Source organism: Carex rostrata, chromosome 15, assembly GCF_964058835.1.
Source record: "Carex rostrata chromosome 15, lpCarRost1.2, whole genome shotgun sequence".
NCBI classification, from domain to species: domain Eukaryota; kingdom Viridiplantae; phylum Streptophyta; class Magnoliopsida; order Poales; family Cyperaceae; genus Carex; species Carex rostrata.
This window is the reverse complement of record NC_135932.1, coordinates 5702276-5720448: the sequence shown is the minus strand read 5'-3', so window position 1 is coordinate 5720448 and position 18173 is coordinate 5702276. Positions and strand designations below refer to the sequence as shown.

At 32.2% G+C, this 18173-nt stretch overlaps 1 protein-coding gene across 2 annotated transcripts; it reads right to left on the bottom strand.

Annotated features, from left to right (window-relative positions):
* Positions 1-11204: 11204 nt before the first annotated feature.
* LOC144566474 (CMP-sialic acid transporter 4-like) lies at positions 11205-17235 on the bottom strand. Of its 2 annotated transcripts, none has more exons than XM_078316501.1 (16): positions 16892-17235; positions 15687-15931; positions 14962-15078; positions 14638-14694; positions 14454-14531; positions 14172-14216; positions 14000-14059; positions 13332-13454; positions 12855-12932; positions 12695-12764; positions 12481-12588; positions 12134-12267; positions 11974-12053; positions 11802-11847; positions 11616-11689; positions 11205-11523 (listed from the first exon to the last, which is right to left on the bottom strand). In XM_078316501.1, exons 2-15 carry the CDS (start codon positions 15855-15857, stop codon positions 11642-11644), a joined length of 1215 nt encoding a protein of 404 aa, XP_078172627.1. In that variant the 5' UTR covers positions 15858-15931; positions 16892-17235; the 3' UTR covers positions 11205-11523; positions 11616-11641. The 2 variants fall into 2 exon arrangements, with proteins under 2 accessions (XP_078172627.1, XP_078172626.1); XM_078316500.1 differs by having other exon boundaries at positions 15687-15923; positions 16883-17017.
* Positions 17236-18173: the final 938 nt, after the last annotated feature.

Below are 18173 nucleotides of genomic sequence, written 5' to 3'. Positions count from 1 at the left end.
AGCTAGGTAACATGTCTTTAATTTTGTTTCAAAAAATCCATAAAAAGAAACAGTAAAAATTGCAACTATATATTATACTTGAAATCAATATCTTAATTTTTAATAGAGAACTGATTAATGATGTAGAGCAACTCTGATTACATTAGAACAGAGATCTAAAGTCTCTTCTTATCAAGGAACTTACGTGTCCAATATCCTTGAACTTTGAACTCTGTGTGTGTGAGAGAGAGAGAGAGATAGAGGAGAATTGTCTATCTTAAGAAATTATTATTAAATAATATAAAAATATATATTAAGTGAGATATTCAATGATCTAGAAAGTATCGAGTTAGTGATTTGAATTTAAACTTTGAAACCGAGTTATTAGTTCGGATTTAACTTTGGTCACATTAAATGACACAGAGATCGAGAGCAGAAGAAAAATTGTCTGACAAATTCACAATAATTGTATATATTATGTTTTGTGTTTACGAATTATTAAAGTAGTCACGGTTCAAATATACTAATTGAGTAGCTTATTATGTATTATAGAGTTTGGTTAATATATATGACATTGGTGTTATATAACACCAACTCTCAAACTTATTTGATAGACTTCAAACGATTCATTCAAACCGTTAAATCCGGTTTACTTTATGAGTGATATTTTTGCATACAAAAAAGTTATTTTTTTCACATGTTTTATTATCATGTCAAATGGTTAAAAATATTGAAAAATAAACACATTAAATTAACTTAAAATCTCTCACATTTTGTATGTAAATACACAACTAATAAAGTAGATCAATCAGAAATCATTGTTTAAAGCCGATTTGATAGTTTTTACCGTTGGTGTTATATAGACTAAAATGACATTAATATCATACTAATCAGACTCTACATTATATTTCTATATAAACTGAAATGACACTAATATCATACTAATTAATCAGACCCTACATTATATTTCTATATTATTATAATATTTGTTGTTTCATATCGAGAAATTTATTATGTATTATATGATTTGTTATTTCAATAAGAAAAATGTAAAAAGTCAAATGCATAGGTGCGCCCCCCGCCCCGCGCACCACTCTGATTAATAAATATTCCTTGATCTCGTATCTTTACGTTGAAATCATATTGCTGATTATTTCTTTCTTAATTGGTACAGGTAGCGGTAGCAATAATTATGGGTCTGATGAACTACGAAACAGATTAAAAAAATAATAATAGAATAGAATAGATCACGTGATATTTAATCACATTTTAACATACAGCTAAATATTTTTTATATAGATAATTTATTCTTACAAAAATTTATAGGTATTTTTAAATTTTACAGATATTGTTATTGAAACCTACAAACTAAAGTGTTTTTTTTTTTTAAATATGGGTTGACGGTCAAGCCATCTAACATATTTCAAACTCTTGTATATTAATACATATGATTTCTCCATTTTATGAATTTCGAAACCATAACCTCTTACATAAGAGCGTATTAGAGAAAAAAAGTTGGAGAATAATAAAAAAAGAAAAAATAAATAAATAATTGATTAAGACTTACATTTCCTTTTCAATCATGCATCACCTCGGAAATTATATCTCTATATTTCGTTTTAGACTTCATGAAGGATTCCAATCTTATCTTTTAATTGATTAAGAATTAAAACTTTAAAAATTTATGCTACCACAAGTTATCATAATTCAATATTTCATAGTTTTAAACATAGAATAAATCCCTACTTCAAAATATTTTATATCATAAAGTTTAATTAGTTACCATCTTTAAATGAACAAAAATATGTTGTGTTAGTGTTATCATAAAATCACGTTGTACTATATATATTCAGTTTATCTTTCATTGAAAAAAAAATTACATAATTCAAGTTAACAATTATTACAAACTTTATTTGAAGTTCAACAAATCGGATAGCTGAAAAGTATAATTGTTACAATTAATTTTGTTTAATATTTAAATGTTGTAAGGTGGAAAGTTGTGTTATGTTTATTTTTTGGGCCCTCATAATTATCCTTCTACTCTCATCCCTCATTATCCTCCAATTTTATTTGTTCAATCTCGTTCACATTTCTTATAATCTATAAATTTTGCGAATCTAAAACCACGAACGTCTTGTATGCAATTTTATCTTTCAAATAAGATCCATGATGACATACTTTCGACCTCATCGTCACAAAAATATTTATATCTCGTCATCTAAGTATTTATACCTAGTTTTTTTCACATATGATACTGCTGACATTTAAAAGTATTAATATCAAGTATTACAAGTATTTATACTATGCACTGAAGTACTTATACCTATGTGGTCAACTATTTTTGTTAGAGAAAGGTTGACGCAGGAACGATTGGGGAAGGTTGATGCGAAGATGCGGGGTTTACGATTGGGGATAAATACTTAAAGTATAGGTATAAATACTTGCACGATGAGGTATAAATACTTGTGTGACGATGAGTCCGAAAGTATGTCATCATGGATCTCATTTGAAAGATAAAATTGCGTAGAATACGTCCGTAGTTTCATATTTGCAAAATTCCTTATAGATCGTGAGAAATATGGATGATATTGAAAAAAAAAAAATACACCTCTAAAATCTGTTTAAGAGATAGAGGGATGGAAGTGGGAGAATTCATATAATTATTCTTATTTTTTTTTTCTAAGACGTTGAAACTAAACACCTTAATCTATAGTAAATTTAGTGATGCGTTAGAGTTAGACTTCCGTTTATAGCACAAATTTGAGATATTGGAAAACTATAGTGAAGAAAATAAATTTCAAGCACATACATTTATTGAGTGAAAATAGTTCTTTAATTTTGTTTCGACACATCATAAGAAAAAAACATATTGCAACGATTGAATTTAAAATCAAGATACTCTTTTAATAGAGAACCGATTTTATGACTTAAAAGCAATTTTTGACCGATTTTTTTATTTATATCCAAAAATTAAATCAAATTACAAATAATAACCGAAGCACTGTTGAGTTTCGAAAACTACCCAATCCGGTTATCCAATAACCGGATTTGGGATAAATGTCCGGTTATCCAATAACCGAACTCAACAAATATAACCGGTTATTCACTAACCGGAAAGTTATGTGTTTTTTTTTTTTAAAAAACAGAAATTTCGAATTTTTTTTATTTTTTATATTAAAATATTAGAAATGTTGAATATATTTCTTTGAAAATAGATGAAATACAATATAATTTGATTTATTAGAAAGACTGCAACAAATAACCCGGATCAATATTTTTCAGGCCGGATTTTTCGCGGCTGTAAGAAAAATTAATATATTTCTTTATGTGCTATTGGAAAAAAATAAAAATACTCAGATTCTGAGTTATTGATCCCGGTTCAAAAGTCACTTCTAGGTAATCTAGAAAATATTGTGATCCATCTAGTAAATTTAATTAATAAAAAGTTGTTTCTATTTTGAAAATTCTTTTTGAAAAACAATTATTAAATAAATTAAAGTTTTTATTTTTTTTTAAAATAGAAACAACTTTTTATTAATTAAATGTACTAGATGGATCACAATATTTTTTAGATTACCTAGAAGTGACTTTTGGACCGGGATCAATAACTCAGAATCTGAGCATTTTTATTTTTTTCCAATAGCACATAAAGAAATATATTAATTTTTCTTACAGCCGCGAAAAATCCGGCCTGAAAAATATTGATCCGGGTTATTTGTTGCAGTCTTTCTAATAAATCAAATTATATTGTATTTCATCTATTTTCAAAGAAATATATTCAACATTTCTAATATTTTAATATAAAAAATAAAAAAAATTCGAAATTTCTGTTTTTTTTTTTTTTTTTAAAAAAAAAAAACATAACTTTTCCGGTTAGTGAATAACCGGTTATATTTGTTGAGTTCGGTTATTGGATAACCGGACATTTATCCCAAATCCGGTTATTGGATAACCGGATTGGGTAGTTTTCGAAATTCAACAGTGCTTCGGTTATTATTTGTAATTTGATTTAATTTTTGAATATAAATAAAAAAATCGGAATTTTTGACGATAACTATATAAGTGACTACATATCCAATAATCACATGAGAACATAAATGCAAAAACAAAAACAAAATTAAAGAACTCATAAATACAAAAACTTCAATATTACGTATTCTCCTAATATTCATGATATTATATTTATCCTTTTAAATTTTAAAACACACAAATTTATCAATTTTATTGTTTTTTCTATTAAACTCGTTTTAAATATGTATAGTGTTCATTTGACTCTTTATTAAAAATATAAAATATGTAGCATGTTTAAAAAAAAAAAATACTAGTCATTGAGTTAGTCAGTTTTCGAAAGCAAATGATTCATTTCTTTATTATTGTCACGTACACAAGTGTATACCTAAATATTAGTGTGTATACATCAAAAGTAGAGAAATGAACTATTTTTTTTTTCATAATTCGACCAATTAGAAGATTGACATTTTTTTAAAGATATTGCATATTTTTTTATTTTTTTTTAATAAACAGTAAATAGGTATTTTATAAATAAAACGAGTTTTAATAGAAAAAATTACAAAATATATTGTTTTTTTTAGTAAAAATTGAAGGTCAAGCCACTCAACTATTTAATATCTCTCTTATTACAACAAATGATTTCTTTTATCTAGATTTCAAACAACAAAATAGATTTATTTGTGAGTTCTTGAAATATAGAAGAGTAAATATAATCCTATGAACTTTGGATGAAAAGTACGGAATTTTAAATTTTGAAGGGTTTACGTGAAATTGCCCCCAAAAAGAAAACCTCACGTGCCCAACATGTTTGAAGTGTAAGATAGAAAGAGAGGACAGGTGGAGATAACAGAAGATATCTTATTAATTCTGTGACAATAATTGTACTATATTGATTGAGACGGTCGCAAAATAATATATTACTAGCATCTATGCCTGGTCCTGCCTCCTCCTGCGTTCAGCCTAGGGCCGGCAAAAAAATTCGAGGTTGGTGATTCGATTCGGGTTTGATTCGGGTTTGATTTGAGTTTAACTCGATTCGAAATGGGTTCGAATTGAAATGAATCAAATCAGGTTCGGTTCGGAATTAATTCAAACCAAACCCAAACTTAGCATGATTCGATCGAAATGGGTTCGATTATTTTTATGGTTCGAATCTCATAATAACATCGGCCGTCCATTTACCTGATGAAATTAAAATCCAAGATAGAGAGTCATAATTTAACTTAGCCGACACTCCCTCGCTCTCAAATCTCAATAACCTAGTTCTCTCTCCACCTCTCCCTAACTCACTCTCTCTCTAGCTCTAAAATCTAGGCGACGCTCTCGGCGACTGGCTGTCTCTCCGACTGTCACTCCTCTCTCCGGCCTAGATGACTGTCTCTCCTCTCTCTTCGGTCGTCTCTCATAGTTTATACCAGGAAAGCCGTCTCTGATGTATTTTTTCATGAACAATTTTTCAACTTAAAAACACTCATTTCATAGTTCATACCGTTAAAAGGAAGCCATGTGAATTGTCTCGCGAGAAAAAATGAATGTATAAACTACCGGTATAATTAGGACTGCTAAAAAATAATTTAGTTCGTGATTCGATTCGGGTTCGATTCGAAAAATGTGTAATTCGCAATTAATTCGATTCGAAATGGGTTCGGTTCAAAACGAATCAAACCAGGTTCGGTTCGAAATTAATTCAAACCAAACTCAAACCTAAGGTAAGTTCGGTTCGGTTCGGTTCGTTGCCACCCCTAGTTCAGCCACATAATTTTGATATATAAATCAGCTCCTCAAGTAATATTTGGCTACGCTGCTATGGGTTGCATAGAGGGTTACGGTGCTACGGTTTAATATTTGAGTTTTTAAAATTCTAACGATCGATCCGAATCGTTCATCTTGTTTTCCATATTAATATGTGTTTGTCAATTTACTATTTTTTTAAATTTATTGAAAATCGTTATTTTTCAGACAAATTTGGATCATAAAATACAGCAATATTCAATAAATCTAAAAAAATAGTAAAAAAATTCCAAAAAATGTAAAATTTGGTCTCCAAATATATATTAATATCGACAACAAGATTAACGGTTTGAATTGACCATTAGAATTTTGAAAACTCAAATATTGAGCTGTAGCATCGTAGCCCTCTATGCAACCCATAGCACTGTAGACAAATCCATTTCATACACCGGAACTTACGGATAACAAGTAGCACAGAGTGTTGATCGAGCTAGTTTGTCAGGTAATGAGGGTGCAAACGATATTTAAATAAAATTTTGGGTTGTAAACAAAATATTTGTACTGCAAACACATCATAACTTATTGGCGCAGTAAGAAGCAGCGTTCGTCGGACATATAAAGTACCGTTAAGTAATTAATTAAGAATAATCAGAAATAATTAGCTAATTAGTTGAAAAATTGGTAACAATTTGGTTGCTGTCAATGACTAATCAGCTGATTAATCAAGTCTTAATGATCGTTTTTTACAACACTGGTTAGAAGGTCAATTCATTGGGAGAACGAACACATTGCAAGTGGATGAGTCAATGAAATTCAAGAACGAATCTTGCTAGAAGCATTCGAAACCTGATTCTTCTGGAGAGAATTCTATTTTCAAGTGGATGACTCAATGAAATTGTTAATAAACATCTAAAATCACTAACTTAGAAAAAAATTGATAATACTTTAATATCTTGTCAGTATCAAAAATAAAATTCTTCTAATTTTATACATGTAATTGAAATCATATATAAAAAATTATCTAAAACACATGTAATTATTTTAATTTGTTAAATTAAACAAACTAAAAAATAATATCGATGACCTTTGGCTTGAGCGGATTGTAGTGTGCACAATGGACTATAACTATTAATAAGTTTTCACGTTAACATCTATGTTTGTTATATATATATATATATATATATATATATATAGAGGTAGGCTAATATACAATCGATTGTTCCTGAGGTCTCGTACAACCAAGTCATTTTCCAATTTTTAAAGTCCAAATGATCGATCCAAACCGTTCATCTTGTTCTCCATATTAATATATGCTTGGAGACCAAATTTTATATTTTTCTGAATTTTTTTACTATTTATTAAGCCACTTTGAAAATCGCTGATCCAACGGTGGCTTCTGGTTTTACTGTTTTGTTAAGCCACCGTTGGATCAGCGGTTTTCAAAGTGGCTTAATAAATAGTAAAAAAATTCAGAAAAACGTAAAATTTGGTCTCCAAGCACATATTAATATGGAGAACAAGATGAACGGTTTGGATCGATCATTTGGACTTTAAAAATTAAAAAATGACTTGGTTGTACGGAACCTCAGGAACAATCGATTGTATATTAGCCTATGTCACACCCCGCGGCCACGGGTCGTAACAGTCCCCCGCCGTAAGCATACAACGCCGTGTATGCTTACAAGGCTACTCACATTTCAAACCAAACAACAAGCAATTCAAACAAGTTTCTAATATATATATATCAGAGTACACAGTCTGGTCAGCATATAATACAACAAAAGTATCTCATCCGGATACCAACCACGAGGCCTACCCTAAATCTATACAACAAAAGATATCTAGGGTCATATACTGGTAAGCTACTAAGGCCTACTACTCTCGTGCCTCTCCGGAATCAGTCGCACCAATACCTGTAAAATAACGGGGAAGGTGGGGGTGAGAATAAATTCTCAGTGCGAATTTGCCACATTTGAATTATTGGACTTGCAATCAAACTCTATATTCAATAATGAAACCCAAACAACAACAATGCAAACAGTTATATAAGAAAACATAAATAACAGAATGCCACTACTTGACAACAGTTAATCAACCTGAAACACAGTTTACGGAATTTCCAAGATGAATCTCAAACACAACATATATTTTGGCTTAACTCGATTCCTAACTCAGTTCAGTAGGGCTTGTAGCAATTACAGATGTTCTTTCGAGCTGAACCTTTATCAAACCCACATCTGTAGGGTTACTGACACCTACAGATGGCCAACCGCTGGACCCTTTATCTGACACCCATCTGCAACCGCTTGGCTTAACAGTTTATTAAGGTCTGGTTCAAATCATGTAAAGAAAATCCACTTTAGAATCGTTTCCAATATTCGTCATATTCAATCGACCGTTCAAATGCATTAACACGTAGGAAAATGCTACCGAGCCATAGACGTTACACAAGTCAACCACGATTTCCAATCACACATCTCATAACATAATCACCCTCCCTCGTCCCAACCGGTACTGGGAATATCGAGGGCCGTTCACCTAAGGCCATTTAGGATCCTGGGAATCCAAGTCAGCATACAGCCCGACTTGGCAAATTCATTGGATCCAAGTGCTTAACTTCGTAAATCCATTCACACACATATCAATTCCACTCGTGGTGACTTTAAATCAAAATCAGATCACAATAGATCGACATAACCTATAACCATACCAGTATGCAAATCATTCAATTCAGATCAATTCGAGTTTAATTTGATTGGGCTATGCAAATGCTCTACGCAATTCAGTGATGCAATCAATGATATTCAACATGACAAACGAAAACACAGTTTAATTCCTGAAAATAAAGTATCAAACAAGTCCAAGAATCCCGCACCGGTTTGACGAGCGTACCGCTTAAGCTAAGGATCGGACGTCTCGTATGGTCTCGCAAGTTCTTGCTCGACCGAGCCTACACCTATATTATACGTATACTAGGTTTAACATTGGTTCAGGATCGAGGAGTTTAATCGAGTGGTGCTAGGGCTTATACCTTCCCTATTCAATTTCTATGTTTTTGGTATCAATTCGTTCGGTTCATTATTTCTTACCAACATCATCTAAAACCACACAAAATTCATCTAGGTCCTCGGGACCATACAACTCTCCATTTGGTGACCATCAATCACCGGTTCACTACTTTGGTTCTCGGTTCATTTCAATTTACCGTTTGGTTAACCCTAATTTGGTCAAAACCTCAAATCGGCCGTTAAATGTTCTAAAAATTTACGATCAGGAGGCAACCCTACCGATTACAAGTCTAATTGGTCGGGTTAAGCAAATCAAATCACGATTATGCCAACTTTCAATTTTGGCACGAAACCCTAGAAATCAGATTTCATAAATCGGGAGAAATCGGGAAAAAGATTGACAAACAAACTAGTAAGAAGTGTAGAGGAACTAGTCCTTGAGCAATTCGAACAAAAATCTCGGGTTTAAAACGAGAATCCGAGAAATCGAGAAAATTCGAGGTTTCGAAAGTAACAAGGAGAGAAAGAAATACCAATTAGAAGGGTTCGGAGAGATTCTCGGCTGCTTTCTCGGTTCCAGACTCGATTTCTCGCAACAATCGGGAGTCTGAACGAAACGGAAACTCACGGGATCTTTTCCTTCTCTCTTAACCGAAATTCACTTGAAAATGGGGAAAATGGTGAAGTGAGAGAGAGAGAAGGTTTAATTTGGGTTTTAGGGTTAAAATTACCCTGAATGCGGATTAGCCAATCCGCACTGCGGGTTACCTAATCCGCACTCGAGACTTAGTCGGTTGTCAGCCGAATCCAGGAAAAGTCCGAGCCTACTGCGGATGAACCTGATCCGCACTGCGGTTCACCCTCATCCGCACTCACTACTTAGCCGATTTCAGGAAAATTCAATGCAATACAGAAATTCATGAGTGCGGCTAAACTCATCCGCACTGCGGATCCCTCATCCGCACTCACTACTTAGTCATTTTTTTTGGCAAAATTCCAGAAAAAGCCTGAGCCACTGCGGATGGCTTCCACCCGCACTGCGGTCAACCTAATCCGCACTGGGGCTATAAAATTCCGAAATCTCGAAATTTCGACGCGGTTTCAATTCACAATTAACTTACTTATTTAGGGGAACCTTAATTAAGGTTTAAACTTCCATTTTATTAACATGATTTATCGATTCTTTCTTTTAAATCATTCGAATTTAATTGTAAAAATTTCATAACGTAACAGCCTACCTCTATATATATATATATAGAGAGAGAGAGAGAGAGAGAGAGAGAGGAGGGTTCAAATGCCTCCATCTTTCTCCATCATTTTCAAAGTTCAAACAGTTGATCCGAACCGTTCAACCTAACCTCCATACTAAAATATTTTTGGAGACCAAATTTTATATTTTTAGGAATTTTTTTACTATTTTTTTAGATAGGTACAAAAATATTGTTTTTAGATGGTTCAGATTTACTGATTTTGTACCTATCTAAAAAAATAGTAAAAAAATTCCTAAAAATATAAAATTTGGTTTCCAAACATATTTTAGTATGGAGGTTAGGTTGAGCGGTTTGAATCGACTGTTTGAACTTTGAAAATGATGGAGAGAGATGGAGGCATAATGGAGGCACAAAAACATGGAGGCATTTGAACCCTCCTCATATATATATAAACCATAACTCTCACTCTCACTTTATGTTTCAAATGTAAAACATCTATGTTTGGATGGTTGTTAGAAAAAATAGTCTATTCCAAAGTCAAACTTTTACTTTTAAAATAGTCTAACTCTTTGTTAGAATAGAGAATAACAAGCTATTATAGCTAATTTCAAAATGTCAGTGCCAATCAAATATAAAATAACTTATTCTGAATTGTTTAACTCCAACTTTATTCATTTCAGTCGAGATCATTTTCGACAATCTTATTTCGAAAAATCAAACTATTTGTACTCGATTTCAATATTGTTCAAAGGAAGGCGTCCATCCTTTTTCCATCATTGATCTGTTATTAATAATTAGTCTATCTATTAATTGAAAATATATAATTATTAGCAACAAAAATATTATGAAATCTACACAAAAACATACAATTAAGGAATTTCGATGAATAAATAATAATTATCAATTACAAAATTTCAAATGATAAAACAAAAATCATTTACCGGGCAAAGATAAATGTGGACAAAAAACATACTGTTGATCAAACGCTTTAAATATACAATATCGGATTCTAAAGTATTAAAAACATTTTTTCCTATCTCGGTGACAAACAATTTACATAATGTATTGCATCAGGGTTTAATATATGTAGGATTCAACCCTCGTTCAGGTATTTAGATTGCCTTTGAGTCTTCTAAAGATGAGAAATATTAGATATAGCTTAACAGAATAAAAGAAAAGGTACACCAATACAACACCAATACATTTATTTAGCATGAGCTGACCATTTCTTACCAAAAGCATGCCATTTTTTGCACACATTGAATAAAACAGAAACGCATTTTAAAATGAAACAAAATAGTGTTCTACAAAAATACCAATACAAAAGAATAGACCACCCACTAATCAATTCAGTGCTATGAGCAAAACACTATCCTGGCCTTGCTCATGTATATAGGTAACAGCTCTCTCAAAAGAATATAATATTTCCTCTAATATTGCTATAGTAATCCACAAAAACTTTGTCAATACTTCTCTATTTTGACTCAAAGAAGTTTATTTTTAGAAACTGTATAACTAGAAGAAATTGGCTCCTCTCTGTAGCATGCTTAATGGTAAAAAGAATTTTCGCAGAAAATCCATACCTGAAATTCAATAAAGAGAGAGTATAAGTAAACAACGAAATAAAGAACCAATCCAATTAGATTTAGATTTATATGGTGCTGCAATAAATTACCCATGCCTAAAGAACAAATAATTAAATTAGGTAGGCAGCAGTGGTGTTCTCTCATCATTAACCCGGTGAGTATTCTGAAAGACAAATATTAAATATAAGTGTCATTATCATAATAAACCAATACAAAATGCTATAATAATAGGAAATTTCATCTTCATAAAATAATATATGATGAGAGAATAATACATCATCAGCTGCCCCGGCAGCCATATTTACAAAAGATTCTGATGACCTGGAAAAGAAAACGGAGAGCATTATACATCAACCTTGATACGACTCTAACAAATTCAAAAGGAGAATTAAGAAATCTGAAACCAAGCAACAGAACAAGAAAATAATAAATGAAATCAAAATGTACCTATGATTTTGGGCCTCCACAAATTCTACTGATCCAGCCTCCGGCTTATCATCCTTGACTTTGGCTATTGGGGAAAAGAACTAAAACAAAAGAAAAATATGTTAGCAATTAAAGAAAACAAGTGATGGCAACACAGTTCAAAGGCGCACAAGTTTTATACCTGATGCATAGAGATAAAAACAATAGAGACACCAAGTAGAAAGTTCATGGTCAAAGCATGTCCCAATAAGGCAGCAGATGCCAAGCCTGTAAATATCGTTGCAACTGTTGAAGAATACTTCTTCAAGATTGTATCTGCAAGTTTAAACAGAAAAGAAAAGAAAATTAAACTTTTGCATGAAATGAACCCCTCACAAATCACAATCAACAAAAAAAAAAACAATCTCTTCAGTTTTTCTCCCTGAAATACTTGGGTGCAATATATTTGTCAAGAGAAGTGCCGTGGGAAATTTACTTAAAGCAATAGAGGCTTATTTTGGTTAAAGAAAAAGGTCAGTGTGGTAATACCTGCATATTTGAAGAAAAAGGAAGAAAGAATTCCCTGTGCAGCATTGTTACATATGAGAAACAGTGTTGCCCTTGAATGACCCTTTAGTATATCAAAATTGCCAGGACCTACAAGTATATAACTAACATGTCATACCTCTAAAATAATGTAAAAATTAGCATAAGATAAAAAACTGCAAAAGTTAAATAATTTTATATAAAAATCAGTACATACCTTGGAAAATGACAGTTCCAAGAATGCCGATTAAATTGAAGATGGCACCATATCCATACAAAAACAAATTCTAAAAATATGGTTTCAGGAAAAAAAAAATCAGACGATGGTAAAGAGAGAGAGAGAGAGAGAGAGAATTCTATAATTGTAAAACAACAACCTGAAGATAGATGCTCGTCTCAAATTGGCTTTTCAGAGCATACTCATTGAAAACTGATGCCATTGATGGCACTGTTACCTAAAGATTTATCAAGCATAAAGTAAGGTAGCCATTGACTTAGGTAAGTTGAAATAATAAAAAAAAAGTGCATTTTGCTATTACATCTAGTATTGCACCCTAAAGCAAAAAAAATGCACAACATTTCTTGTGTCCAATTAATACTCAACATTTTTTTATTGCAAATATCACTGAATTGTCATAACTAAACTGATCTTAACAGTTACCTCTGGTTATATAAAAATAGTGGCAAAAGACCTTGCTATATCTGGAACAATTTCAATATTCAATCAAATACCAACTGAAACTTACTAAACCTAATTAGATATACCTCAGAAAAAAGTTGGGTGTCAGTTACAAATAACAGTAAAAAGGTGCAATTATAGTAAATAATCAATATTATTTGCATGAATTACTTACAAAAACTAAGGTGTAGATATATGCAATGGTAGTAACTGGGAGACCAAAGGCGTCAGACCCTACAGGAATGGAGCGTAGATGATTCACACTTATACCAATAAGCAACAAAGCCAGAGCCTCCCACTGTACATATTAGAAGCAAGAAAAATGAGAGCAATAATTAACATAAGACACAAGCAATCATGCAAAATCTCAAAGTATCTTGCAATAATTGAATTTTTCATGAACATTCCCAACTTCTTCAAAGCAATAATCAAAATCTTGAACCCCCCCCCCCCCCCCCCCCCCCCCCACACACACACAACCTTTCATACTCGCATATATGGATGGAAATTGCTTGGTTATGGCATCCATCAAAGAAATTTGAGAAGGAATTATATGTGACGCAGTTGCTAACTGCAGGCACACCGATGATATTTCCCAGCTAGCACGGTAGCACATGATTTTGGAGCTTTTAAAGTGGTGTAGAACTTGCTTTATTCATTCCTCACAGTAATATCATGCAAGTTCTCTTTATTAGACAATTAGACAATGTTTAATAATTTATTTTGGAACTCTCAGAACCAATCATTCGATTAGAATATTACCAAATATCAATATTGTTCAGATTTTCTTGAAATAAATATCCAATTTGATTAAAGAAAAAACAGCATCTGGTAGAAACTTGCCTGGATTACAGAAAACCTTCGTCTCATTATAAACTTTAGGAGAACTGCAATCACCAAAACCTGCAAAAGGAATTACAAAAACATACATTACAATGAAAATACAAAAGCATACATTACAATGAAAAAGGTAGGAAAAAAGAAGAACAACAAGTGTTCAGGGGCTCGCTTATACCTTCAGGTTGCTTAGCATTTTAACAGTAGCGGGATTGAAATATAACTGCAACAAAGGAATCCAACATAAGTTACTTGAATTGCAGAATAACAGGATAAAATCAGTTGACTAATCTCTATCCTTTAATTTGTGCACACAAATGACAGCTGATACTGAGGTTAAATATAATATTATAGAAACTGCCAACCTTGTCAATTTAGATCTGTTATCAAGAGATTCTAATCCATATATATAATAATATGCCAAAACAAAAACAATGTTTGACCTATACAAGAACAGAACCTGCATAATGAACTTAAGGTAGTTGTTGATTGCATACAATAGAGCGGGAACAGCAAGAAGAACATTATTTCTAGCTGCCTGCCACAATAAAAGAAATTCTATTAAATGATCATGCAATATATGGAAGCTAAATTCATTTTTTATTTAACTCAATATTTTATTTGATTAGCAAGTAAGATAATACCTGTACAAATGTAGAAACAGAAAGAAGAGGTTTCTCTCCGACTTTTTGATGCCTAGCCTGTCAAATTACACAAGTATCCTCAAATTAATACAGAAATAAAAAAATTAATTAATTAATTGATACCTTTGTGCTCTCAGTACGACCCCACCCCTCAAATTAAATTCAACAAAAAAAAAAAAATCTAATTTTGGTTTTTCTTTTGTTTTGCTTCTTTCAAATGTATATTTCATGCCAAATAGCCAATTAAAAGTATTATGCTCACAAAAAGTTTCATCAAGTTGGCAGCATCTATTTAAAAAGATCAGCTTTTAAATAAAAGCAAACCTGGAAAATTAGCATAATTATCGCAAAAATGACTTTCGTGACCTCTGTCAGAAAGTTAACACTGATGGGACTAAATTGAAATTTCCCATCCACCTTTGACATATACACCAAAATGGGCTGCAAGAGAGGATAAAGGAAGAGGCAAAGTTTAATTCAATAGTAACAAAACCTATGTTACAAATTATGCATAAAAATTACATTTTTGCAAACCTAAAGCATCCAATTGATAAACATAAACAAAGAAGAGATTTCAACACAAAAGGCCCTACAAGTTTAAATTGCAATTGTGAATGCCCTGGTCTGGAATACCAAATATGACTATCAGTTCTCAAGGACAACCAAAGTCCACTTATTTCCATTAAAGTGTAGGAGCTTGACTTTGAATTTAAAAATCATAACATTGATAGTTATTCTTAAACTTGACTTTGCTCTTGTTATCACATAAGATATTTCTAAACCAAGACCCCTTCATTTCAACAGAATCTCATCAAGAATATAAACTAGCTTGTTGCACAAAAAGGATTGAATAATCCTGTTAAGTTAAAACACTGAAAGGACTTCATTTTGAATTTTCTTTTCAGATATCAAATACCAAGCTAATAGTCTAGCATGAAATAAAAAATCAACAACAGACTTCTTATTTATATCAACCTCTATAATCAAATTGACATTTAATAAAACAAAAATCATAAAAAAAATCAACACAAAATGAAACACCTTCTTACCTGAAGACCGACCAAGATACAGTCGCCTACAACCAAAAGAATTTTCAAAGCTCGTGTTTTTGAGGAAACCTTGCTTCTATGCTTATCATAAGCCCTCGATATTGTCCTAGGACTCTGTGCCAGTAATTTATGGCAATTACTACACTCTAGCATCCCGTTTCTTTGCATCATCTTTGTTTTTTCTTTTACAAATTTCAATGTCAAGCAAGTATGCAACTATATCATCAGGGTATAACTCTTTTGCCCTGAAAATACAAATTTTTAATACGATTATAGTTTTGCATATAGTATCAACCAGAAAAAGCTTATACTGATATCTTCTTTCAGTCAAGAGAACAAGTATACATAATTCATCACATAATTGTCATTTTTTGCTTTCAAATGCATTTCAGTTGTAAAGTATTCCACATACATGATCTATGTACTGAGTTTATTTGACATTACAGATTTAAAAAAAAAAAAGCATCCCACATTAGGAATTTCAATCCGCATGAAACACAAAGATGCACAGAAATCTTAACTAACTACTACACAAATGAAACACATAATATAACCGCTTGGGGCTGCTATATTTACTATAGATATTTAACCGTGCAGAAAACACAATAGTAAATAGTATATCAAGAGATTGCAGGTAGCATTGAAGAAAGAAGATTTATTTGATTAAGTTAATGCTGATTTTTGCATGCACTTGTCAGAAGAAAACACTTATTCAAAATAGATGATTTATAGCATCTAAATATGACGAAGTGCCATAGAGAGAATCATATAATAGTTCACCCTGTCATCTTGCATTTGATTCTTTTTATCAATTTCTCCATGTAGATATAATAGGCTCAAATTTCTTAACATGCAAATTACAATTGACCTGAAGATAACATTTACATTCCCATCGTCAAGAAATGGAACTACATATTGTATGGTTCATTTAAATTCTCGATTAATTCAAAACATCAAGCAAGTCCAATGAACATATAAATATTTACCGAGAGTTCCTCAATTGGAGAATTGCTCATCGTGCAATTCAGTATCAACCTCAACTATCTAGAAAAAAAAAAAAGAAGATGGATTTGGCCACCTTAATAACAAACTAGTTGCAACAAAGCTTCTTAATTGATCAGATCCATGGTTACCTTACAGTATCTATGCAAAAGAATGATGAAATCAGATCTCGTAAGAAGATTGATACAGGAAACAGATCTTACCTCTGACAGAGTAAACGGGCGAGATCTTTCGATCCAAACCCAGTCCTTCCAAACTAGATCTATCACAAGCCAATCAGCACAATTCGATATCTAGTAACAGAACTAGAGCTCGATGGCAACAAGATCAATGGACCTATCCCTTCACTCCTACGACTTAAGCTGTCGGCTCGCTGGGTCAAAGGGATTCCCAGAAATCAGGATTCGAACGCTAGGCGAGAGAGAAGAGACAGAGAGAGGCGGGTGGGGCGAGAGGAAGGTGGGAGGTTATGTTATATTTGTTTGATAAAAATTAACTCAAAGAGAGGGGGAAGAAAGGTTTCAATTCTCGGAGAGAATTTTATGGCTCTTCCTGTAGTGGGTTCATCGTAGAAGCAGTTAGCCAGTTATACAGCTAAAAGGATCCTTCAGTTCGATTCGCAACATCCCTGACGAAATCATAGGATCCCAAAAAATTTAGCACTTGAGGCCTTCAGGAATTTACATCCTCTTAGTCTGAGATATCTCATATTTTGCGTGACTTTAAGGCAAATCTAAACTGTTCAAATACGTCCTACACGAATCTCAAAGCTCAAGTAATACTGGCCCCTTGCGCTATCCCCGAATAATCACCTGCCACGTCGGTCTCGCAAAATATGAGATATCTCAGAGGATACGCTTGAGGGGTAGAATAGAGAGCGAATATTCTGGGTACTAAATAGTGTAGACAAAAATGTGGTGAATACTGCAAATCGGTCCCACAGAATAGAGAAGTCCGGTTATTTTTGTTTGGGAAAATTCTGAATTCAATTATTGAACTTCTCTTAGCACCTGTGGTGATTTTATAGGTGAAGATTTTGACAGAGCAGTTTTTTATTCATGTAGCTTACCAATAATGAAGTCAAAATAACATATAATTTGTGCGTTGTATGGATTAAAAACTGCTCTGTCAAAATATTCACCCTGATTTTATTAACACCACTGTAAAAACATTTTAGCATACTTTTTTATATAACATTTCATGTATATATCTTAGCAATATAATAATATAATTTCAACAAATATTGGTATACTTCTTCAAAAAAAACAAATATTGGTATAGATGATGACGGCATATCCGTCTGATGCATTGATCTCGGTTTGCACTTTGCGTGCATGTAAATAAAATTATATAGAGAATATTTAAGAAGAATTATATGCGTAATATTTGATGCATATGTCTGATATTTGCACAAAATAAGTTTATGAATATGTAGAAATTATATATTTGATGTTATCTGTCTGTTTTGTTGATCTAAGTAAAAAC

What these genes read in the sequence shown, in the direction of transcription:
- LOC144566474 (XM_078316501.1), bottom strand. Translation starts at nt 15,857, where the DNA reads ATGATGCAAAGAAACGGGATGCTAGAGTGTAGTAATTGCCATAAATTA. An exon ending in ATATCTACACCTTAGTTTTT is followed by an intron (nt 12,933 to 13,331) that starts GTAAGTAATTCA and finishes ATAAATCTTTAG; the next exon opens with GTAACAGTGCCATCAATGGC. An exon ending in GTGGAGGCCCAAAATCATAG is followed by an intron (nt 11,848 to 11,973) that starts GTACATTTTGAT and finishes TTTCTTTTCCAG; the next exon opens with GTCATCAGAATCTTTTGTAA.